Genomic DNA, 25,842 nt, shown 5'->3' with positions numbered 1-25,842 from the left:
TGGAAATTCCCCATAGCTCTTCAGTTCTTTAAGAATATTAGGTATCGATATTATTGGAGAAGTTATTAAGAGAAGCAAGTCATCCGCATAAAGTGCCACTTTATGTTGTTGTGTTGGAGTGGGTACACCTGTAAATCGAGGGATTTTTCCTTATAGTTGCCGCTAGTTGTTCCATTACTATAACATATAATAAGGGTGAGAGAGGGCATCCCTGACAGGTGCCATTATTTATTGGGAAAGAGGCAGATAATTCCCCATTAACTATAACCCTTGCATTCGGGTGTGTATATAATGCCATCACTTTGGATAAAAATAAGTCTCCCACTCCCATTCGTGCCAATGATTCTCTGAGAAAACCAGCCAAAGTTTAATCATCATGAGTGTGTCAAAAGAGGAGGCATCTTGAAATTGCAGATCACCTAATGGATGAAGTCAGAAGAAACACTTCCAAATAGCACCGTTTGACTATTTTAAACAAACTGCATGACAGCACTGATTCAGTTAGTATTTAAAAGTTACCTTTTTATAAATATAACTTCACACTTTTTTCTTTTACAGTGCATTTTATTAATTTGACAAAGTAGTGTTTAGTATGAGCATAAAGTAGAAAAACCAAAGTAGAAAAAACAAAGAGCACTGCTGCATTATCGTAAAAAAAAATTATTTGAGTTTTTTAATCCGAGTTGTAGCTGTACCAATACAGTATATTTTTTTACCAGTATAAAAATGTACAGTTCTCCCTGCTATGTCCACAACTATGTGGCTTTTACAACAATCTCATTAAGTTTAGATATCTTGACAGCCCATCCCCAAGGTGGAGTTGCAGGTCCAAGTCTGGGTAATGAGATAACCATTCCTTTCTCTCCAAGTGCTGTCCATTTAAGTTTTCCTTCATATCCTACCATGTACACCTGGAAAAGAACAGCGTGTTTTTGTTAGTTTGCCAGAACAATCCTAGTTTATCAAGGGAAATGAATAAATGACCAAACAATGGCTTGTTTGTCTTACAAATTTATATTCTATGTGATTTTCAAATCACACTAGGACTTTACAATACAAGCATGGTAGTTATGGCCAGTAAGTAGATATCAAACACTGGGCAATGCTACCCATGTAAAATAAAGCCTTTTATTCCCTAAAACACTCAGCTAAACAGCTATAGGCCCCACATATAATTGGGCCTGTTGTATATTAATTGGCAGGTCCATAGCTATCCTCCTTTTGACAAGGCCCAGCCTTCTCCATTCTTCATATGAGCTTGGCGGAGTCCCAGACCTGGCCCATCAATCGTACAGTAGGGAGTGCAGAGTGTCTTTTAGTATACATATCACTATCCAGATAACACAGAGGGTTAAGACCTTTAAACAAATGCAGAAGGAGAGAAGGACTGTGAAGGATGGTCCGTATGCGCCCAAGCCGAAAAATGTTGCAGTTGAGAGGTTATAAAATAAAGCCATGGGTTAGGCAATGCAAGCCCGCCGGAAGCTTTTGGCCTTTGGGCGAGACGTAACCTGGAAGATTTCATCTTCCAGACAAGATCCCTGAAGATACCGCCAACTAGGCGAAAGGGGAGAGTTGTGAATGATATACAATAGTTGGGGTAACCAAATCATTTTAATTAAATTCACCCTTCCCGCCACTGATAGCAGTAATTTGGCCCATGAGGTATGTGGAGATCTAAATTTCGCCAGAAGGGGGTGTAGATTCAGAGTAATGTAGTCAAGGGGAGAGGCAGTTATCTGTATGCCCAAATAGGTAATAGCCGACTGGACCTGCAGATGAGATAACTCGGGCCAAAGGCGTATGCAGGGGGTCCAGAGGAAGCAGGTTGGACTCCTCCCAATTGACAACAAGGCCCGAAAATGTGGCAAAAGTAGATAGAAGGGACATGACATTAGAGAGGGAGGTCTGTGTATCGGCTAGAAATAAGAGGGTGTCATCTGCATACAACACAATCTTTTCTTCCAGAATGCCCCTCTTAAAGCCCGTAACGCCTGAAGACTGCCGAATCAATACCGCCAGGGGCTCAATAGCAAGGGCAAACAGTAATGGGGACAGAGAACAGCCCTGCCTGGTGCCTCGTTGCAACTTGAAGGCAGCAGACAGGGAATCGTTGATTTTTATTCTAGCAGAGGGGTGGTGGTATAACAAACGAACCCAGCTGCAAAACTTGGGACCGCAGCCAAAAGGCAGTCAGGACCGCCTAAAGATATCGCCATTCCACGCTGTCAAACGCTTTTGCGATATCCAAGGCAAGAAGTGCTCTGTTACCTGTGTTATCAATCGGGAGCTGCATGTTCAAAAACACTCTGCATATATTTATAGCTTACAATCTAAAATGGAGGGGGAAGTGATACATGAGGAGGTAGCTGTGTGGGGATGAATTGTTTGAGAATGTGATGGTTGAGTGGTTAGGTTAAGGTGGGATAGGCTTCCCTGAAGAGATGAGTCCTAAGGTATTACCTGAAGGCAGTTAGAGTGGGAGATAGACGGACAGGTTGGGGTAAAGCGTTCCAGAGCATGGGAGCCTCTAGTGAAGTTCTGGAGGCGAGCATGGGAGGAGTTGACGAGGGCCCTGGAAAGCAGAAGGTCTTTTGAAGAGCAGAGGGGACGGTTAGGGTGATACTTTGAGACAAACTTTGAGATATAGCCGGGGGCAGCATTGTAGATGGCTTTGTAAGTCATTGTTAATATTTTGAATTTTATCCTTTGGGCTATTGAAAGCCAGTGTAGGGATTGGCAGAGGGGGGTTGCAGACAATGAGCAGTTGGTTAGGTGAATGAGTCTAGCAGCAGCATTCATGATAGACTGAAGGGGCATAGCCTGTGTAGAGGTAGGCCAATGAGGAGGGAGTTGCAATAGTCAAGACAAGAGATGATAAGTGAGTGGATGAGTAGTTTTGTGGTTTCATTGGTGAGGATGAGGGTGTATTTTGGAGATGTTACGAAGGTGAAGGCGGCAGGATTTGGATAGTGATTGGATGTGGGGGAGAAAGGTGAGGTCTGAGTCAAGGATGACACCTAGCACCTTGGCATAGGGGAGGGTTGTTATCAATCTCAAGGGAAAAGTTGGGGGAAGGTGCATGGGGGGGAGGAAATATCATGAACTCAGGTTTTGAAAGGTTGAGTTTTAAGAAGTGTTGTGACATCCAGACAGATATGTCAGTTAGTAGATTGGTGAAATGCAAGGACACTGAGCGGGTGAGTGGAGGGGTAGAAAGATATAAAGTATTTGAGTGTCATCGGCATAGAGATGGTATTGGAAGCCATGTGAGGTTATGAACTGACCAAGGGAAGAGGTGTAGATAGAGAAGAGAAGGGTTCCAAGGACAGAGCCCAGGGAGACCCCTAGAGCAGTGGTGGCGAACCTATGGCACGCGTGCCAGAGAGGGCACGCGGGGCCCTCTTGGCTGGCACGCGAGCCCAGGTTCGGGCCACCTCTAAGAAAAAGTCGGACCCTCCCGGATCGCCGCCACGGTATGCGATCCGGGACGGTCGCAATCAGGCAGAGGGAGCCTGCTAACAGGCATATTAAACAGCCACTTGTTCCTTGCTAGGACCCAGTGAGGCCCCAGCGAGCGGCTGTCTAATTTGCCTGTTAGGAGGCTGCCGCTGCCTGAGCATGACCAGCCGAGGCGGCGATTCGGGACAGTCTGACATCTTATTTACAGAGCCACAGCTGCCCTCCCCCGAGAGCGGCACAGTTCGCTTAAGAACCGCACAACTCCCCCTCTCCTAAGAGCCACACAGCCCCAGTTTCCGCCACAGTCGTTCAAGAGCGCGGCTATGTGTTTTTAGATGTCTGGTTTCTTTTGTTTGCCACGGTTGTAGTGGACGTGGTCTAAGTCTGTGTATACTAAGGGGAGCCAAAGTGTCCAGAGAGTATGAGAGTGTAATAGACCATGAACTGTACAGAAAAGGTCTATCTAATGCCATTGAGACATGGGAAGTCAAGATGCAAAGAACCGAGGAGGAAAATTAAACTATTTTATAACCAGTGGAAATCACCTGTCAGACCCAAGCAATTGAAATTTGAGCTTCCAAAGTTTCCGCAAATTCCATCAGAAGTCCCCCCACCTGAGATTAAAAAGGTGGTGGCGCACCTTCATGTCAATGTGGCTTTTCTGAAGTTTTTGGATGCCAAGGACATCTAGAGGGTCCAAAAGACTTGGAATTGTCAGATGTCTTTTGAGATTGGGAGCAGAAACCTTGTTTGGAAGAACAAAAAGACAGAGAAGGAGCAGGTTTATGGTGCTGATCCTTATTATTCCGCATCTGAGGTAAAGTGTTAATTTTTACCTCCCTTAACCTGCTTGATAATCTAATACAGCAAATCTCCAAAATTATTATCTACAAATGGTAAACGCAAAAGTCCCTTTTTACATTGGGGTTCCACCGGCTATCACTTAACCCTTTGGCTGCCAAGCCCTCTGGAAAGCTTTACACCTCAGCTGGCCAAACCATTTTTGCAATTTTTCCCATTGTTATGACATTCTACTGCTGCGTTGCTAGCGTTTGTTAAAGACCCCCCAAACCATATATTTTCTGAAAGCACATAAGAATAAAAAGATAGTGCTACTAAATTTGTAGGCCCTGCGATAATTGCGCAAATGTTTATCAAATCAATATTAAACCGATAAAAATACACAATTCAATTGATAAATCAATATCAGTGCACAAAAAATACTTTTCCGACAATCTAAAAGAGAAAACTGTATTAAGTTAATAACAAATATTTGTAATGTTTACATTGCGCCTTTTGCAAAACGTTAAAAAAAAATTAAGGAACGCAAAACTGTACATAAGTGACGTTTGTTACAAATTGTTTGTGCACTGTGTTGGTGTTTGTGTTGTGATAAAATGATACAGCCATATATTTAATTGCAACACAGCATATCACAACACACAGCAATGGGTCACCATTTTTGCTTTCCAATGTTAAATGAATGGTATTTTAAAAAGAAAAAAAAAAATCAAGCACTGTGATGCGTTCTAATAACGCAGCGCATGGCTAGACCACAATATGGTGCACTTTTATATTGTGTGTGTTGGGGGGGTTTGTGTTTTATTTATTTTACTTTTGGGGGGGCTTCAAGGTAATATCTGGGGTCTAAACAAACCCCTGACATTTCATTTTTGAAATAGAAGAAATTGAGGACACAGAGTCCTCAATCTCTTTTTCTGCAGCCTCAGCACTCTGTTAATGGAAAGCACTCAGTACAGAGGCTTCCCATTCCTAACTGGTGATAGTAAAATCTTTCATCAAGCTTATGAATGGGTAGAATCCTCTATACTGAGGCTTCCACCCATTGAGAAACTCATGAATGAACAGGAAGTAATGTAAAGCCCTTCCTGTTCATTCATAACTGGGGGCACATATTACTACGTGTCCCCAGTTGTTTACAAACATTGGAGTGATCAGATGTTCACTCCAGTGTTTGCGCTGCACAGAGGATCAGTAAATATTACACATCTTTACCGATCCTCCTACTCATCCATCTGACCCGCTCGACCACGCACAGATGTCAGAGCCACCTGCGATCCAGGATTTGACTGCCGGCGGCTCTGATCTCCTCACCGCTCAGCCATCCTGTACTTTGGGCTCCCTCCTCCACCCACCGGCCATTTCTCCTCGGATCCCCGCTGCCTCAGCCAATACAGACAGGGGAGAGCAGTGGGGATCGGAGGAGAAACATACCAGCCTGGAGTGGCTTCAGGCAGGAAGGAGAGGCTGCAGATGCCGGCTCGTCAGCAGTTGATGACAGCTAATAATTTAAAGGGGACTGTTGAGGGGAACCGTTCTGATATAACCTCATGGTCGCTAAAGCTTATGAATGCCACCAACGTATGGCATACTGATGTGGCCAGCTGGAGACAGTTGTTTTCTGCTGTATGCCATATGTCGGTGGCAGGGTTAAACCAGATAGCTCTGCGAATTTGAATGGAAGATACAGATACTCAAGATAACAGATGACGAGCAAAATGAAACGCATCACACATGAAGTGATAAGCGACAGTTATCTGATAAATGCAATCAATAAAATGTAGATCAACTCCAGCAGTCGCCTGATCAGCATTAAGAAAGCCTGTCCAAGTGGCTAAAGTCTGAGAAATTCGCTAATAATGGTTGAAGAGCAGAACCAGTTAACAAATTTTTTGTCAGCAGAATCCTTAAATGGAGGAGCATCATCAAAAGGAATAGCCAACACCTTGCTAAGATGAGAGATTGGAGGATCAACTTCAGGGAGAGTAGCCCATTTTTAATAAAATCTTCCAGAAAAGGATACGGGGACTTAAATAGTCTATGAACCAGAAACTGTTTATCCAGATTTTTTGAAGAAACCAATCAAATATAGGATGAAGAGAAAAACCTTGAAGACATGCTCAGGTTTATGCATATCCAGACTGGAAACAGTAACAGGAGAAACAACAGCATAATTCTCTAAATTGAAAGAAGAAAGCAGTACAGCCTCAATTAAAAAGGAAATCGTTTCTGATGCTGAGAAATTGCAGATGACTGAAAATCAGCCTGAGCAAGCCCGACCCCATCAGAAGATATTAATTCACCTTCTGACAGTTCCAGAAAAGTCAGGCATTTCATCCTCAGAATGCACAGGCGAAGGAGAAATGCAACGCTTTTTACCCCTACAGAAGTCTGTCTAAACAAAATCAAAAAATCTCCATGGTAGAAAAAAAATGCAGATTTTGTTAGAAAAATTACTCAACAAGGCAGGAAATGCAGTATTACAAACTGACACTGTGTTTGCAGTTTTTATCCTGAATACCATTACAAGCAATTAACAATTAATATATAAACATAAATAGGCAAATACAAAAGATTCTTCAGTAGTCAGGCCGCGCTCACCTCTCCACTTAAAAGCAGACGTATCTGCAACACATAAAAAGTGCAATCACCACAGATTTCCACAATACTACTCATGGCCCCATCAGTGTGGAAGTGGGTGGGACATTTGACCAGCAAGTGAACATTTTGTCCCTGAAGTTTGTGTTGGAAGCAGAAAAAAATGGGCAAGTGTAGGAGTTTGGGCGACTTTGACAAGAGTCTAATTATTATGGCGAGATGATTCGGTCAGAGCAACTCAAAAACTGTACCTCTTGTGGGATGTTCCCGGTCTGCAGTGGGTACGACCCACCAAAAGTGGTCCAAGGAAAGAAAACCGGTGAACCAGTGACAGGGTCATGGGCAACCAAGGCTCACTGATGCACATGGGGAGCAAAGACTGGACCTTGTAGCAAGATCCGATAGAAGAGCTACTGTAGCTCAAAGTGTTGAAAAAAAGTTATTGCTGGTTTTGATAGAAAGGTGTCTGAACACACAGTGCATCGCAGTTTGTTGCATATAGGGCTAGTCAGGGTGGCTATGCCGACACGTGTCTAATGTCAAAAGCACCTTCAATGTGCACGTGAGCATCAGAACTGGACCTTGCTGCAATGGAAGAAGGTGACCTGGTCTGATTGATCATGTTTTCGTTAACATCATGTGGATGGCTGGGTGTATATGTGTCACTTACCTTGCGAAGAGATGGCTCCAGGATGCACTATGGGAACAAAGCAAGGCAGCGGAGGCAGTGTGATGCTTTGGGCAATGTTCTGCCATTCATGTGGATATTACCTGGTCATGTACCCCCTACCTAAACATTGTTGCTGACCAGGTGCACACCTTCATGGAAACTGTGTTCCCTGATGGCAGTGGCCTCTTTCAGCACAATAATGCACCCTGCCACACTGCAAAAATGGTTCAAGAAAGGTTTGAGGAACACAGCAATGAGTTTGAGGTATTGACTTGGCCTCCAAATTCTCCAGATCTCAATCCAATTGCGCTTCTGTGGGATGTGCTGGAAAAACAAGTCCAATCCATGGAGGCCCCACCTCACAATTTCCAGGACTTAAAGGATCTGCTACAGACAGCATATCATCAGAGGTCTAGTGGGAGTACATTCTTCAGCGGGTCAGGGCTGTTTTGACAGCAAAAAGGGGGAATGACTCAATATTAGGTGGGTGGTCATAAAGTTATGGCGGATTAGTGTGAATCAACTACGATTCTATCTTCTAAGACAAAACATGAAAACTTCCAAGGGGGTGAATACTTTTTATAGACACTGTAGCTAATGTTTTCAAATAACAAAAAAATAGAATGTGTAAGAGCCACATATACATTTGTGTAAACAAGCCACTAACCTCTGTCAGTTCCGAAGTCTTGGGTTCTCCTAGTACAATATTGCAGTTGGTGGGCCATTTCAAGAATACAGCAAACACAGCTTGTTCTTTGGGTTTGCATGTATACCTGTTGGTTACAATTTGTTTTAATCCCGTGTATCAGCAGTGCCGTCCGTCCGTTTTTCTACTACGGGCGGACGGCAAGAGGTTAACGTAGCTACTATTTTGATCAGTGGTCCGCAACTTTTTTGAGAAAGAAACCTCATAGTTTGTATACTAGAATTTTATTTTTATTTTTTTATGCGTTCACTAAAACTACTCCCGGAGTTCATTCTCCATGTCTGGAAGCACTGACTCTCCTGGTAAGCGAGGGATTCTGCACTGTTAAAGGGTAACAAAATCTGGCTAATTAATGATATCTTAACAGGATTTTAGACAGTTTTTCTAGTAGGGAAGCTGCTGAGAGAGTCTGCAATCCTGGATGTGGGAGTATGGGCTCTGGTGATACCCTTTAAAAACTGCTGAAGTGGTCTTAATAAATGAATGGCAGCCTCTGAGTAATTCACTTGTACACTTTGAGACATTCCCAGGAGTTGCCTAGATGTTAACCACTGATCTAGGTTATCTCTTTATCTAGCTGTCAAGAATGCAGTATACAAGCGTGTGGTAGAGTTTGGAAATGGGAACTTTTGCTGGGTGAGCTAAGCAGGGGCCCATTTTACACACGTCTTTCCAGCTTAAAATATTATTAGTTAAAACATAAGCTTTAATCTGTTTCAATAAACACTCTTGTTATAAGTTGTGAAGTGTTCTCCAAATCAGGATAAATGTCCTTTGGGTTAAGTTTTTGTTTTTTTTCAGCAATAATTTGTTAACTATGCAATACTCCTTCCATCTTCACACTTCAACACCTAAAAATGTCAGATAATGATAATTGAAATATAGCAAACATGCATTAATAAAAACAACACACTTCAACATACTAACTTCACCCAAATCAAATTACACTACTTCTCAACACAATAACTTCACCCTAATCAAATTACACTCCTTTCATGTTGCGCAATGGACTTTTGAATGCATAAAGAGGTCATCAGAACCTATGGTAGCAGTAAAGCTTTGGGGTACTTTACTTACAGTGAACTGGGTTTGAATATTTCGTTAGGATACAAACTGCTACTACCCCTCTGTAGCGGCAGAAAGGTTATTGTGGGTGAGATGAGAGACAAAAGCACAAACCATAATAACTGGGTTGTTGACAATGCAATGGACCTTATTTACCAGGTATCTGTCTTAGAACGTGAAACTTTAGTACATTACCCCCTACCACCTGAAATAAAGATATATGAACATGTACAGCATTTTATAAATGGCTATATTTCTCATGCAGCAGTAGCCCAAACCACTGCTGCATTTTCACTACAATGTGGAGGAAATAAAACAGAAGCAGTAACATACAAATGGGAATTATCGCAGTTGCTGTTCATGCATCTCTATTTTCAAAACAACCAAATAGCCTCTTATTTCTAATTTCTAGCCTGTGCTTGGAAAATAAAACTAAGGATTAATTTGACTAGTTTGAACAATTGCTATTTCAGAAACGATCCTACAAAAGGACCTATAAAAGTTCCATACAAACGGTAAAAAAATCTAAAGTGTGCATGTGAATAATTTTACAGTGCTTAAAAAGGAGAACTATGAGGTGAGTGCTTTTCACTCACCTCATAGTTCCAGCCGACCTGTGACAATGAGACTGTCACAGGTCGGCTCAGTAGATCAGGAGGTGAGCGAACACATACCGGCGTTCGCTCACCTCTCGATCCTGTCACGGCTCTCTGCCGCTCCGATCCGCCAGCACTGACTGGCGGAACGGACGGGGGAGGGGGCGGGTACAGCTGGCTCTGCCTCTAGATAGGCAGAGCCAGCTGTCAGTCACGCAGCTGGGCGGATCCCAGCACAATTGTCGGGATCCGCTCCAGCTGCGGAGTCTCAGTATACCACGAGCTACAGCTCGCTGTATACTGAGCTTAGGGTAACGGGAGGACGCTAGTTTGTGTCCTCCCGTTACCCTAAGGAGAAATATGGGGAAAAGACTTAACCCCATAGTTCTCCTTTAAAGCCCGGTATTATAGATTTGTCTGTGTATACTATGGGATCCTAGCATTAGGCAGTAAAAAAGCATTTATTCACATCAAATACACATAACATTTTACAGAGTCTGAATAAGAAGGTAGTTTATTTTCCATATTATAGCTGTGCCCTAGGAGTCACGTAGTAAAAGATATAGTTTTGGTGTTACTGTTGCTTACATGGAATGTATAGTGGTTTTGTACATACTTTTAGTTTTTATAGTCCAGACTAAAAAAATTAAATGTGAAGCAATCTTTTTTTCTTTTTGTGAGGTAAATATGAAATATTGCACATTAGTATTTTGCATGTTTTGAGCCAGCAGGTGGAGCGTGAGGCTGCTTTTCATGCAAACTTTTAGTTTACTTCCTTGATGAAAAAGCCTGTTTACAGAACTTATTAATGCAACCTGAATTCATTAGAATGGCACCCCAACACACAACTACAGTAAGTGCCAACGGGCCTGAAGCACAGAGCACTACAATGCACAATCCATGTGTTGCAATGCTTTGTGTTAAAAAAAAAGAATGAATGGGCTGCAATAAAATATAACACAGATGTGCTAATGCACTGCAATGGGATACAAATGAGTGATCAGAGCCTTACCATTCCTTGTTGTTACCAGCTCTGTAAGGCATGTGTCTGAGCTAGCAGCTTTGTCCTGTAAAGAACCCTGGTCTCACATAAGTACTAGGTAGGGTTGAGGCCTAGACCCTCCTTCCCATCTAAGGTGCTTTTGGCCTTTCACCTAAACCAGGACAATGTTGTTACATCTCTCTGTCCAGCTCCAGTTTACCAGCAGGAAATCTCTCCATTGCCTAGATGTAGATTGTGCTGTGCAGGTTTACCTCTTAACCAAAGCTCCCATTAAGAAGTCTTATTGCCATTCCCGATGGTCGCCATACAGAGAAACCAGCTTGTCGCGCCACTATTTCTAGGTGTCTCATACCGGTCATCTTACAAGCTTATGGTCTTAAGGAAAAGGAACCACCTTTTGTGAAAGCACACTTTCACAAAAGCACACTCTACAAAGTGGATTTTTATGGCAAGTCAAAAATCCTATTATCCTATGTATTAAAGTGTACTGAAGTCAAACTTTTTTTTTTCTGATTTGGATAGAGTGGAGATGGATTAGAATATGTGTCAAGTTTTAACTGCTGTTTGTGTAGGAGATTTGCCCTCTCCGTTTGTCCTGGTGGCTGGTATCGCTAAAAGTGAAAGAAAGTCCCAAATTGTTACCAGAACAGGAACAGAGGAGAAATCTTCCAATGGGGACACCTACTGCTGCGATCTGGTGACCCTGCTGCCCACCAAGGATTTTGCTCAATTTAGAGAGATTTTCTCTTACCTTCTGTTGTGGCTATCAGACAGGAAGTGAAAGGAAATTCCCCCAATAGGACAGTAATGGCAAAAAAAGCTGGCAGGGGTTATAACCCTCCATTCCTCTGTCCAAACTTATAACAAAAGTTTGGGCTTCAGTTCTAATTTAAAGTATGCTGTATAATGCAGAACTCAATAAACTAAAAAAAAAAAGGAAGGAATGTAGAAAACCTAAACCTGGTATATTTTACATGTTGTGTGAATACAATTTTATCCAGTGCGCTGGTCAGTTTTTTAGCTAAAGGAAAAAAAGAGGATCAGTTTGGGAAAAAAAAAAAGCAGGAGGATATGCACTACTGTTTTCACTGTACAAATATAAAAGCAAGTACACCCTATGCAATTGTTTACTACTTCAACATATTTGAACCAGCAAACCTTAAATGTTCATTCAAACATTGCCTACAGATAAAAGTGGTATGCTTGAACAAATTGCAGGTAAAATTTACATGATGTATTCATGCTCGTCATTTAAATGAACAATGCAGATTTGTCACCTTGAAGTACAACCCTACAATTACCACTATTTCATAGCCTTGAAAATTAGAATCAGGTGTTCCAGATTTGGTGCCAGGGATTAGAACCTCCTTAAGGTGCCCATACACCTTGCGATTATCGTACGATAATCGCTGGAAATCCCACGATTGTACGATAATCGCAAGGTGTATTGGAGGCGTGCGACCGTTTCTACTGTACGGTCGCACGTCTTTTGTCGAAGAAGCATGCTAGAAAACCCGCCGAGAATCGTATGATTCTCGGCGCGTTAGTGGTGTGTGCACGCGGCCCGTTCAGCATTGCGGTCAGCGGGGCGGGCTTTCAATAATCGCAAGTACGATCTGCCTGTCCGAGATGGGCAGATCGTACGAGCTTTTAATTAGCTTACAACCATCGCAAGACAAAAGTTTTGCGATGGTTGTAAGGTGTATGGGCACCTTTAGGAAGTATGCAGTTGAAACCTCGGCAGAAACCTCGGCACCTCGGCAAGGAAACCCACAAACATTGTGCAACTGAATGAATTTTGCATGGAGGAGTCATCAAAAACTGGTGGGCAGTTGTTCAAAATGCTTCTAATGAGTAATTTCTGCTGAAGGGGGCAATACCAGCTTCTGAGGCCAAGGATGTACTACCTTTATCACATTACACCATTGCACCTATAGATATTTTGTTAAATAAATGATTAAAAAGGCAATTTTTCCTTGAGCTTTTTATTCAAGTATATCATATTTATCTGTAGGCACTGTTTGAATGAAAATCCAATGTTTGCCTGTTCAAATACGGCGAGTCAACAGTTTCATGGGATATACTTCCTTTTTCACATAACAGATTTGTTCTACAGATCTATTTTGTATTCTCATTCTCACCAGACTGCTGGAGTCACTGAATCATTTTGTGCTCTCCAAGGCTTTGTGCTGTAAATAGATTCTCCATTTACTTCAAGCCATTTACCCATCTGACTCAAGCGCTCCTCGAATACTACAGGGATTCGACCATCATGTGTAGGACCAATGTTCATCAGCAGATTCCCACCACATGATACAGTTTCAACTAACTCCTAGAAAGTGAGAAAAACAGTTATTAAACGCCAGTATAGTGTACTACAGTGCCACATGGATGGCAACACAAAAAACTATATTAGGAAATACAGCGTTTCAAATCTGAAGCTGAAAAATATATTAACAAAACTGTTGGGTTCAGTTGCCAGAAGGGACACTATCTACCTGTTGGTTTTCCCTCTTTTACATAGGTTTCTTATTCTGGCTCCAGGTTAACTCCTCATTACAAGTAGGTTAGGTGGCTATACCACATACACCAAGAGTATATGTGTGTGCTTTATTACTGTGTTGGACATATTAGATTGCAAGCTCCTCTGGCTCAGTGAGTTTGAACGCCTCTATTGCTATTGCAGTAGAAAACACTGAATGTTCAAATGTGGCTTTAAAGTAAAGTTAATCTAGAGCCCAAACTTAGTTTTGGGTGGAGCAGGGAATGTTTTGTCAGTTGTTGTTATATTTTTTTTTTCCTGCTGTGTTCTGGTGGTGAGGTTTCCCTTCACTTTGTGTCTTGGAGACACAACAGAAAGTAAAACAGAATCTCCTTCTGACAGCTTTCACCAGGACAGGTGTAACTATTGAACGATTGCCCCTCACTTCCTGTTCTGGTGACATCCAAAAATGAGTGAATGACATAGCATGGGTTCTAACCCTTCTCTAATACTTTCTAAAATTTACTGTGGCGTTGTTTAGTTGCTGAAAAGTCACTGCTATAGGTGTGAACGAGCACCTACAGTTCGTTTATGTAACAAAGATTAACCTATGTTAACAAATTTCTAACACATGCAGTATTTTCCTTACTGTATGCTGTCATGCTTTAACTTGGCTATAGTATCGATATTTAAAAGGAGAACTATGAGGTGAGGGAAAATCACTCAGCCTCATAGTTCGAGCCAACGTGTGACAATGAAACTGTCACACGTCGGCTCAATAGATTAGGAAGTGAGAGAACACATACTGCCGCTCGCTCACTTATCGATCATGTCCCTGCAAAGAGCAGTGACTGTCAGTCACGGCTCCCTGCAGGGATTACCCCGCTCCTCCAGCGCTGACTGGCGGAACGGACGGGGGAGGGGGCAGGTACAGCTGGTTCTGCCTCTAGATAGGCAGAGCCAGTTGTCACTCACGCAGCTGGGTGGATCTCGACAGTAATGTCGGGATCCGTCCCAGCTGCGGCGTTCTCAGTATACATCGAGCCGTAGCTCGCGATATACTGAGCTTTGTGTCACGGGAAGACGCTAGTATATGTCCTCCCGTGACCCCTAAGAGGACTATGGGGAAAAACACTTACCTCATAGTTCTCTTTTAAGTGTTTTTTTGTAGGAAAATATATCTTCTTTGGCTCCCAAAAATATTGCTAGCTTCCATAACACATCCATTGAGTGAAGCAGAAAAGAAGTCATTTGAATTGGTGATACATAACAGCTGAGGAGAAGTAAAGGCTTTCAATCTTTAAATGTTTCTTTAGTGAAGAACTACCAAAATAATACCAATAAGAAAATATCAATTAAAAACAAATGTGCTAACATCATTTTTGTAATCTGACCCCACAGATATTTGTGACAACCCACCTGTACCAGCTCTTCAATAGTCAGCATTTCAGAAATTAAAGCATTCCTCCTATATCCCCAGGATCGTTTGTCAATGGTCATGCAGTTCTCCCATTTGTGAGGTAGCAGATGCCCAGGACTGTAACGGTCACTACATGTGTAAAAGCCGCCATGTTTACAAATGCAGTCTTGTCCCCATCGGTCATTAGTTACAACGATGTCTCCAACTGGGCTGCATTATTTAAATAAAATAAATATGGTTAAGAAATGTTCTGCAGTCACAACATAGAATAATCAGCCACAGTGAACATGATATTGTGTATTGCAGCCTACACACTCTCCAATATTCAGTGACTGATGTGATTATTCTGGATGCCTGGAGTTGTTCTTTCAAAAGAATGTTACTTTGCCCAATCAGGGCAAAGTGACAGGTACTATTGAAGGCTCGTTTCCCCTGCCCACTGCTACTTGCCTACTCTGTGCTTACGGTATGCAGGAAGCAAATGATCTTCTCCCCATTATCCCAAGCTCCAGTGCTCAGGCCTGAACAGCCAATCACCAAGACCTCTACACAGAGGCTGGTAATAATGTAATTTTATCAAGACAGACTCACCAGAAAACTCACTGCTATGTAGTAAATGCTAGCAAGGTGTGCCATGAGAAAAAAAAATTGAACTATTTTTTTTTCTATTGGCTAAAAATAAATGATTTTGGACAATGGGGAAAGGTGGGACAAAGGAAGGAAAAGTGGGAGTACAGTGTGTAAAGTGGATTTTTCCCACAGAGTTTACCATCTAGTAAATGCCAGAGAGCTATGACATGAGAAGGTCCAGTAAAGAGCCTCTATGCATAGGTACTGATAGATGTGATAGCAAGAGAAATGTAGATGTAAACCCAATCATATGAGCGTTACCTTATAAATATAATTTCAAAAGTAATTTGCCGTATGTTAAACAGTATATCTGCAGCTGCCATTAACAATACCTTTTATGATACTTCCTCTTCCTGTCTCCCAATTGTGCTCCTACATTGTCACCCTGTCACACAGGCTCTTTGAACTCACATAACAATAATGCACTATATGTTTTAAATAATAGTCATCATACCTTTCATTATAGAGCCAAGCCAAAAATCCAGTACTGTTCCAGTATGTGTCTGGGGCATTACCATCTCCATCTGACCACAGGATTTCCGGCTTGTATTTCATCACAATTTCATACAGTTCAGGCAAGGACTTAGTGTTTGGAAAAGTGCGTGTCTTAAAAGAATTGTCTTTATCAGAAATGAAGAGGGGGTTGAACCATTCAAATAGAGAGTGATAGAGTCCAAAATGTAAGTCTGTGGCATTCCTGATGGCCTCGGCCAGTTCCCCAACAAGATCCCGCTTTGATCCTACATCCACAGAATTCCAATTCCATGAATACTTAGAGCCCCATAAAGTGTAACCTAAGAGGATATAAATGCTTGTAAATGACTATTACCAAAGCCAGCATTATCACTGGGTAAAATGAAATCATTTTACATGTGTATGATATGAATCAATGTAGAATTGCTTTTGTCTTCCCTCTTGGGGTTTGGAATGTCTTGGGGTTTGGAATGTCTTGGGGTATGGAATGTCTACATCTGATATGCACATTGTTATGGATTACCAAATCTTTATGGTGAGAGTGCAGTGTCTTTATGCAATTCAGGCACATTTTACATATGCTACAATACATCCCTATGGTGGTTATTTTGCCATAATTGCAACAAGCACAATTTTTTTTTACACATTACAATGTACCAAAATGGAGAGGCACCTTTATAGATCTGGTCTCATATCTTGCAGCAGGGAATCTGGGCATGGATCACCGGAATATTTCGGAAAGGATGTCACCATTGTGACATCTGTATTTGTCCAGTTTTTTTTCCTTCATCTTGCAATGGAGGAGAAATTGATTTTACTGGACCCATGTTAGGACTAAGGTGAGTCAGAAGTAAGTGGAAAATTTTACTGGACCCATGTTAGGACTATAGGGAGTCAGAAGTAAGTGGAAATGTGTCCGTTTACATCAAATTACCCCAACTCTGTTCCATTTGGTTTTCCGGATCTGGCCGGAGTCGGGGGTAATTAGATGTACCTGGACACATGTCCATTTAGATCTGGCTGCCTATAGACTAACAATGGACTATAAAATCAGATGAATGAACATTGGAGATAAAACGCTACAGATGGAGGATTGTCTATCGTTGATAACATCATAATAAGTGGAGCAAGAATACCATTTTTTTTTCCTTAGCTGCATTGCGTTTCCGTTCCGTTTTGTCCGCGTTCATGCGTTTCCGGACCGGACAAAATGTGCAGTGCAGTATTTTTTCTGTCGTAAGCTGAACGGACTGCGCACGTCAGAACTGTAGCCCATAAAACACATAGGGATACATTGGGATGCATTTTGAGTGCAGCAGCGTACGGATCCGGGCAGCACACAAAAAGGACGTCGTGTGAACAGGCCCTGAAGGAGGAAGGACCTGGAGAGCTTTTTCCTTAAATGCTGTGAAGGCTGTTTCTGGCAGCCAGAGATTGTGGTGAGTGTGCAATCACTGGGGGGGTGTGTTGGAATACACGAAGAGCACACACTATATATTTTTGGGATATTTTGACACCGGTATTTTCTTCACTTGTATTGGATCTAGATGAATTTTTTCTTCCTATTTCTTCACGGATTTTTTCACGTTTAAAGATTGGACTTTTTGCTCAATGAACTGTCATCTAATCACCTTTATTAGTTACTAGGGATGTCCCAATACCACTTTTTCAAGACCAAGTACTTCCCCTCATGTACTTGCCGATACCAATTACCGATACTTTTTCTTAAAGGGACAGGTGACTTTAAAATGATCCATAGTACAACTACATGTTATGTACTATGGATCATGATTTAACCTATTCATGTTAGCAGGGCTGAATTGTAAATCTATTGCTGTAATGTAGTGGAGGTGTGTGCTGTATACATGTACTACATATACAGTACACACATCCAGTACACTATAGCAATAGATTTACAGCCAGCCCCGTCCAAGCTTCCCTCACTCACAGTTTCACTCCGATCCCTGTTGCCTCACGTGGTGCCTCTCGTAGTTGGCGCTGGGCAGGATCGCTGCATCGCGTCTCGGTGCTCATCTTGTGGGAGGCGCTCACAATTCTTCACTGCTAACATGAATAGGTTAAATCATGATCTATAGTACATATACAGCACACATGTCCAGTACACTGCAGAAATAGAGTTACAATTATCCCCTGCTAACATGAATAGGTTAAATCATGATCCATAGTACATAACATGTAGTTGTACTACGGATCATTTAACCCATTCATGTTAGCAAGTGATCATTATAAATCTATTGCTGCAGCCCTTTTTGCTATGATTAAATCAGCCCATATGGCTTCTCCGCCAGACTGGTGTCTATCAGGAGGAGAGGAATTATATATTGTTATTAACACTATTAATAATAATAATAATAATAATAGGTTTGCAAATTTTAAACCCAACTCAACTCAGATTGGCAAGCTGCTGGCACAATGAATTACTTGTTCCTCACTAATTGCCAATATAATTCTGCTTTCTAAAATACAGATTATTATAATTTCTCATTTATACAAACATTTTTGAAACGGTTCTTATAATACTTCTTCAATATTTTACCTAGCTCTATGGAGACGTAAAAGCCGGCTGGCTACCTCTGGCATTCTGACAAATAATGATATCTTGCAATGTCACATTAATGAGAATTTTACAAAAGCGAGACCGCACTGTACTTTGTCAACAAAATAGGAATAGAATAACAGACGATGATACGCTGTAATAACAGGCTTACCGTTGCCTGTTCAATGGAGGTTCCTTACGAGATGCCGAATTCTTTTCCTCACACGTTGTCGGCATCACTGCTGTGGGTGGCGCTCCAGGTGGGGTCCTCTGGGCAGTCGCCGGCCACCTACATTAGGACCCCACCTGGAGTAGCGCCCACAGCAGTGACGCGACGCTCCTCCGCTCAGTGCCGACGACGTCCTCAGATGTGAGGAAAAGCATTCGGCACCTCGTGAGGCACATGACTGAATGTACAGAAAAAAAAAAAAAAAACAGCACAAGCATCGGCGCTATGCATTGGGGCATTTTGACAAGTACAAGTACTTGTCAAAATGCCCTGTATCGGTTCCGATACCAATGCTAGCATAGGTATCGGGACATCCCTATTAGTTACACAATTATATTTATAATTATTACTCATTTATTCACATGTTATATATTTTTTTGCACTTTATTAGGAGGGTGTGTAGCGATTATACTATTGTTTTAAGTATAAATCAGATCGGCCTGAAAAACTGACAGGCGAACCTGATCGGACCGCCTGTCTTAGAGGGCTCTGAATTAAATAGCCCAAGTTTAGAGATATGCAGTATGCTGTCAGGTGTAATTGCCTTGCATTTAAAATCAGTTTGAGATGCTTCTAAGTTCATATACAGGTGGGTCTGACCTGCACATTTCCCCTTCTTAAGCTGCAGTAACCTGCTTTTGTATATCTTTTTACTATGGGGAGAACAAAACACAGAGATACAGTGCACAGCAAGGTACTGTTAGTCAGTAATGGGGAAAGATCAGCTGCTGGGAGACCAGACAATGAAGGTGACCAGTCCTTTGCCCTCTGTCTGCATTTCGGCACAGCTTCTAGAGTTCAGTTCCTCTTTAAGACAGAAACAAACAAGAAACCTTAAAGGGGTTCTAAACCCTCCGGTTGTTTTTGTCTATATCTACTGCTAGCATGCAGTAGATATAGGCAAGAAGTGTAAAAAAAAAACGCTTAAAATCCTTTTAAACTTACCTCGTTATCGCCGCTCGTTCCCGCGCCGAGAATCAGGAACTGCTCGTACGGCCGCAAAGGATCTTGGGGCGGGCGCATGCGCAGTTCCGATTCTCGGCCGGGAGACGAGCAGAGACGCAAGGTAAGTCTATGGATGCGTGCACCCGCCTGCAGACACCGCTGGATCGGAGAGACAGAGCAGTCAGCGCTGGATCGGAGTGACGTCACACCGCTGGAGGGACAGATGAAAACATGGGGAAAGAAGAGGAAGATCGGAAAAAGAGACATCATTTAAGGTAAGTGCTAACATTTACATTGGGGGGAGGGAAAAAAATGTTTGCCTTTAATGTCACTTTAATATTTTAAGAGCTAGAATTGTATACAATAAATATGTATGACAAAAATGTCACTGTAGGTGTATAGAAAATACTGTATGTTGGCACATTGTCAATATTGATGAATAATAAGAAACAATATTACCTTCATGGTGTTTTGAAGTAAGAACAACATACTTCGCTCCTGATGCCTTTAATATGTTTGCCCACTGCTTTGGATCATAAAACTCTGCTGTGAACTGGGGCCCAAAGTCTTCATAATGGAAGCCAGGTGGATAATTTTTATCCATAAAATCAACATAAGACTGCAACTTTCTTCCCTGCCAATACCACCTAAAACAGATCAAAAGCAAAAAATACTTATTGTACTGAAAATTCAGACATGCTTGGTTAGATAACCGCATACAAAATAGAGATGCCATTTAACAGCCCCGACAGATGTGTGTTGCAGCACAATGCATGGCACTACAATGTGGTGCTCTGCTGAAAGTGGTTCATGCAATGGTGCAAATGGTCCATCATTAGGTGCATTGGGGTGTCCTTCAATTAAATGGCACTGCATCACATCAACGCAGTAAAGCGTAGAGCAATGTGTGCGTTTCCACAAAGACATGGTGCGAACAGGTCCTGAAGGAAGCATATATTGTCAACAAGGACCTTTCATTTTAGTCCATTTAAATCAATAGTATATTACAGCTTACCAGTCCTTAGATGTGCTGGCTGCATTCATTTAATTCTATCAGGCTAAGAACATTTTCAGCAAGTACAGAAAATACCTGTTGACCTTGACAGAATTACAGTGTCCTCATGTGCACTGAAATGATATCTAAAACAATGTCATCAGCTTATCTTCTGTGAACTACAAAACACCTCCGCCCTGTACTATAACGATGAGGAGACGGTGATTGTGGTGCAAATCAGGAAAGCAGCCCAAGTTGACAGTGCTGCTCCTCCACTGATTCAGTGCAGTGAGTGATTGTTATAAGTCTAGGACAGGAAGTGCGTTACAACATTCGGTGAGTTAGTGTTGCTAATGAACGATTATTGAAATCGACATTGGTCTGTGCTTAACGGGCTATCTGAGCTAGAATCGAAAGAGGGTTCTTGGCAGCAAAGAAAATTTCCGATTGAAAATCTAGAGGTGTATGGCCAGGTTTACTCTCTGTGCAGAAGCAGTGGTCTCTCTGCAGAGGTCTGACACTGCCACCTGCTGAGATGGGGCTATAGCAGTCAGTAAAGGATCCTTTATAGGGGTCAGGCATTTCTCCTCAGGCTGTGTCTGCTTTACAAAACCACAAAAACTGTAACTGGCTTGTTCCCATCAGTTTAGTTGAGCTGCTTCTATCTCACAGATCAACACAAGCTCGAAACCGGGGCACACTGAAAACAATTGTTTTCTATATGCCATGTCCACAGCACAATGTTGCCTTCATGTGGGCTGCACTGCGTACAAATGCAGACTGCAAGAATGCAGTATGTTGCATTTTTGCACAATGAACCACAGCTCACCTGAGGTGCCCATCTGAAACCACATAGATGTGAATGAAGTGTCCTTTTGTGACATTTTAATAAAGTTTAAAAAAAAACATACTTTGCATTATAACAACACCACCGCTACACTTTGGACCCCAGCCTACACAACCGTTTTAGTGTGCGGGGTGGTGTGTACAAGTCCTTAGGCTGGGTTCACACCTGGGTGTTTTTCAGCGCTGATCGAAGCACTGAAAAACGCTCAGCAAGTGAAATCCCATACTTTTCTGTGGGCATTGTTCCCACCTGGGCGTATTTCAGCCCGTGGAAACGCGCTGAAAAACGCCCTATGCCCAAACAAGTACAGGAGCTTCTTTGGAGCGTATTTCAATGCGTATCCATTGTTATTTCCGATTGTGGCTCGGGGTTAACAAATCGGTACCCCCGAGCCACACTCGGGAATACAGCGTAGGTCTTACCTTGTCCGCGATCCCCGCTGTGTCCTCCGGCCGCTGCCGTCTTCCGGGTTCCGTCCCTTGCAAGCGTCTGCGTCGCAGGGGGGCGGAACCGGCTTGAAATTTGAAAGTTAAAAAAAAGATAGAGAAAATAAAGGAATTTTTTTTTTAAAAATCATACCGCCAGGGAGGTATACAAACGCGTGTTTCACTGAACGAAAAAACGTGCTAAAAAAACGTGCAAAAAACAAGCAGAAAACTCCACCTGGGCCAATCTGTTGCACTTTTTCCATCTGACCACAGAAAATCTGCAGATAATTGTAAGGTGTATGGGCACCCAAGACTTTATACATCTTTTCTTGTGATGCACCTGCAATGTATTTAGCTGATTAAGGCCTGGTTCACACCTAGGCGTATTGCATATGCGCGGTTGTCGCGCATTTTTTTACCGCGATTCGCGGTAAAAAAAATGCGCGACAAACGCGCATTTCCGAGGGCTACTTGGCTGTATCCCAATGGAAACGCGCAACAAAAACGGCCCAAAGTACCTTTTCAGGCGTGGGCCGTTTTGTAGCGCGTTAGGGACGGGCTGAAATACGCCAAGGTGTGAACCAGACCCATTGAATACAATGGGATTTAGATGTTTGAGCGTTTACTTTTTTTTTCACTGTATTGAAGTGTCACAAAATGACATCATTTAACTCAGGATGTGCTGTGGTGTGTCACTGAACACTGCATGAAGCCATGTTGCTTTTAGGGCCTGTTCACATGAGTTTCAGGTCCGGATCAGGTGCGGATCTGCAGATGTGGTGCTATGTGTTTTTGCCGCGTTTGCCTACAGTATACCGTGTGAACAGGGCACATTGAAAACATTTTTTTTCTCTGTGTCCTTGTGTTGAGACAACGCCTCTGGTATGAACAAGCCCTTAAGTAAACTAAAGGGTTTATTTGTACTTTACGTTTAGCACGAATGTTCAGGAGAGGAAGGCCTCTATGCCACACCCCACATAGACTGAAAAATAACAAAGGACTGCAGCATATACCTGGAGAAGAAAAGGAGGAAAAGGGGTTTTTAAGGCATAGAGGCCTTCAATTCAAACAGTAATACTTTATTACCAACGTTAAAAAGGTAAAACACATAAATACTGAAATAGCCCCATCTAGTATATAGTCCACTATGTGATAGGTTCACAGCAATACAATCATCATTATGAGAACTGTATGATGATTGTATTGCTGTGTACCTACCGAATGGTGGACTATATACAGGCTAGATGGGCCTATTTCAGTTTTTTATATGTTTTACCTTTTTAACGTTGGTAATAAAGTATTACTGTTTGAATTGAAGGCCTCTCTTTATAAACTTAAAACCCCTTTTCGTCCCATTCTTCTCCAGCCATATGCTGCAGTCTTTTGTTATTGAACAAGCCCTTAAACTGAAAGTTCAGTTGAATGTTAAGGTATGTATACTGTTTATTATTTAAAAATAGCAATGGGGGCTTCAGAGAGGGGAGGGTGGTTTTGGCCTTAAAGCAGAACTCCAGGGAGATATATTATAAACCCCTGTAGTGGGGCTACCCCTTCACTGCAAGAGTTAACTGCTCGTTTTGGTAAAGACCTCACTCACACAGCTAAGAGCCAGCCCATACAGATCCATGCGGCGTGCATGGCCGTATCGGGGCGTTCCCGGGACGGACAGGTGCTGTATGGGAGTACGCGGCCGTACGCTGGTGTGTCCGTACTCGTAGGCAAACAGAATGGATCCTGTCTGCGTCCAAGCACGTACATCTGCACCTGCATGATGTGCGGTTCAAGTGAGTGTACGCAGGGGTGTATCTACTGCAAGGCAAACTAGGCATTTGCCTAGAGCGGCACTTTCCACGGGGGCGCCAAAAAATGCTGCCCCCAAACCAGTTAGGTAAGAGAAAAAAAAATATTATATTATAAAATGATTCATAAATTACTGCCAGTACTCCTGGACCTGGTGCTTCTTTGACTGGGGGACCAACGTGTCCACCTATGCCGCCTACTCCAACATATATGCCGGCTGCAGCTCTTTCCTGTTCCTGGTCAACATGCTGTGCAATGTATTGGTGTGTGTGACTTTCGTCCGGATGCACTGGCAGTTCGTGCGTCGGACCTCCCTGGGAAACTAGCACCAAAATCTCTGACTTTAGGCAGCGGAGGAGCTTCCGCTGGACCCCAGGGCTGAGATCCAGATGGTCATCCTGCTCATCGGCACCTCCGTGGTGGTGAGTCCGTGGAAGTGCAGCCTAAATGCTCCGTGCAGGGTTATGTCTCTAGAGCGGGCCAAGCTACAGGGCCCAGCGGCCGAGGCAGAAGATTGGTAACTGCAGAATTAGAGGGCCCAGCATATTAAAAGGAGAACTATGAGGTGAGTGAAAAGCACTCACCTCATAGTTCTCCTTTAAGGCAGAAGATCGGTGTTGCAGCTGCAGAACTAGAGACTAGCACAGCATGGCAGGAGAGAATGGTTATTGTAGCTGCAGAACCAGGGAGCCCGTCAAGCCAGGAATGGAGAAGGTGGCTATTGCAAAAGGTAGAACTTGAGCATCCCGCTATGTTGATAGCGCAACCTGTCAGAATCTAGATACACCGTGCGCGCTGTATCCTGCGACTGACAGGTTATGCAAAATGTCTTAAACAGAAAGGGGTGGGACTAATTTAGATTAGGCGGGGGGCGGGGCGGCGTGCTCGGGTTTAGTCTTGCCTAGGACAGCACAAAACCAAAATACACCATACGGCCGCGTACTCCCATAGAGAAGAGCAGGCTGCTGCGTACAATCACACACAGCACCTGACCTTCCTGCTGTACGGGCCGGCTCTTAGTTGTGTGAAGGAGGCCTTAAGGAGGAAAATACAAAAGTGATAGTCACCTGATCCTCTGAGCTGGCTTGCTTTTAAGGTGGTCATAGACTAGTAGATTTTCAGTCAGAAATGTTCAAATCTGGCCCCGTCCCTCGTTCCATTACAGCTTGCATACCCCATCAAGCATAGTCAAATGTTGATTTCAGCCAACCAAATTGACAGAACGACAGTAATAATTTTCTTTTGCGCATTTCCTGTGTTCTTGTAGAGATTTTTGACGAGCGAAAACCCCACTGATTCATCAATTTTCGTTCCATCATCCAAAAATGTTCAGCCTGACCGAACGAAAAATTTTGATCACAATATTAAAAACTAAAAATTGGTGATGTAACATGAACTGTTCGAAAAGACCGTTCGTGTACAATTTCCGAACCAAAATCGCACAGTATATACGCATTTAAGACCAGCCCTCTCCGCTGCAGTGGTCTAAGGGTCGTCAAGTCATCACATGCTATGCACTGTGTATAGGATCTGAGGACACTGAAGGACATACCATCGCTGCAGCAGGTGAGGGGATAGGCTGGAGGAAGCGCTGTGACAGCCAGCTAGCTCAGAGGATCAGGTGAGAATAACTTTGTTATTTTAGCACCTAGATGAAAATAAGCAGTTAACCCTTGCAGTGCAGGGGTAGCACCACTGCAAGGGTTTATAATATTTTTCCCCAGAGTTCTTTAAAAAAAAAATTCAGGCTGGAGCACTTTTAAATGATTTTCATTGTTTTTTTAACTTCTGGCACCCACACATTTCGAATTTGGCTTCAGCATAAAGCTGATCTGTGAATTTCCCAATCCTGCGCTTGTTGTATTCAGTGTGTATAGTGAGCAGCATGCCATCATTGTCACCCCCGTACCGCCACCCCCCTACCCAGCTGCTCACCAGAACCACTCGCTGCCAAAGCTGGGGACGGAGAACACCCCCCAATGGATGAAAATGCCAAACTTGACGTCATCGAACCAATCCGGGATGGATCTCGAGTCCAGGGACTCCCAGGTGGGCTCATACGTCACCCTAGCAGCCCCGAAGTGTGCGGCCAGCAGTAGTACGGCAGCCTGCAGAGAGAGCGCTCCGTCCATTGC

At 42.9% G+C, this 25,842-nt stretch overlaps 1 protein-coding gene across 1 annotated transcript; it reads right to left on the bottom strand.

Annotated features, from left to right (window-relative positions):
* Positions 1-680: 680 nt before the first annotated feature.
* Positions 681-25,842, bottom strand: FUCA2 (fucosidase, alpha-L- 2, plasma). The gene is made up of 7 exons (XM_018573820.1): positions 25,643-25,842; positions 20,098-20,285; positions 15,888-16,227; positions 14,803-15,013; positions 13,043-13,233; positions 8,199-8,304; positions 681-911 (listed from the first exon to the last, which is right to left on the bottom strand). The coding sequence occupies exons 1-7, from the start codon at positions 25,837-25,839 to the stop codon at positions 756-758; spliced, it is 1,389 nt and encodes a 462-aa protein (XP_018429322.1). The 5' UTR covers positions 25,840-25,842; the 3' UTR covers positions 681-755.

This window comes from Nanorana parkeri, unplaced genomic scaffold (assembly GCF_000935625.1).
Source record: "Nanorana parkeri isolate BGI_ZX_2015 unplaced genomic scaffold, ASM93562v1 scaffold2555, whole genome shotgun sequence".
Lineage (NCBI taxonomy): Eukaryota > Metazoa > Chordata > Amphibia > Anura > Dicroglossidae > Nanorana > Nanorana parkeri.
The sequence above is the reverse complement of the archived record's forward strand: the minus strand, read 5'-3'. Positions and strand labels throughout refer to the sequence as shown.

Bases quoted from the DNA above. Each gene is read 5' to 3' on its own strand.
- FUCA2 (XM_018573820.1), bottom strand. From the start codon at position 25,839: ATGGACGGAGCGCTCTCTCTGCAGGCTGCCGTACTACTGCTGGCCGCA. The intron at 20,286-25,642 runs GTGAGCAGCTGG...GATCTGTTTTAG, and splicing joins TTTGGCAGCGAGTGGTTCTG to GTGGTATTGGCAGGGAAGAA. The intron at 8,305-13,042 runs GTGAGAATGAGA...TGTAACCAACAG, and splicing joins TCAGTGACTCCAGCAGTCTG to GTATACATGCAAACCCAAAG.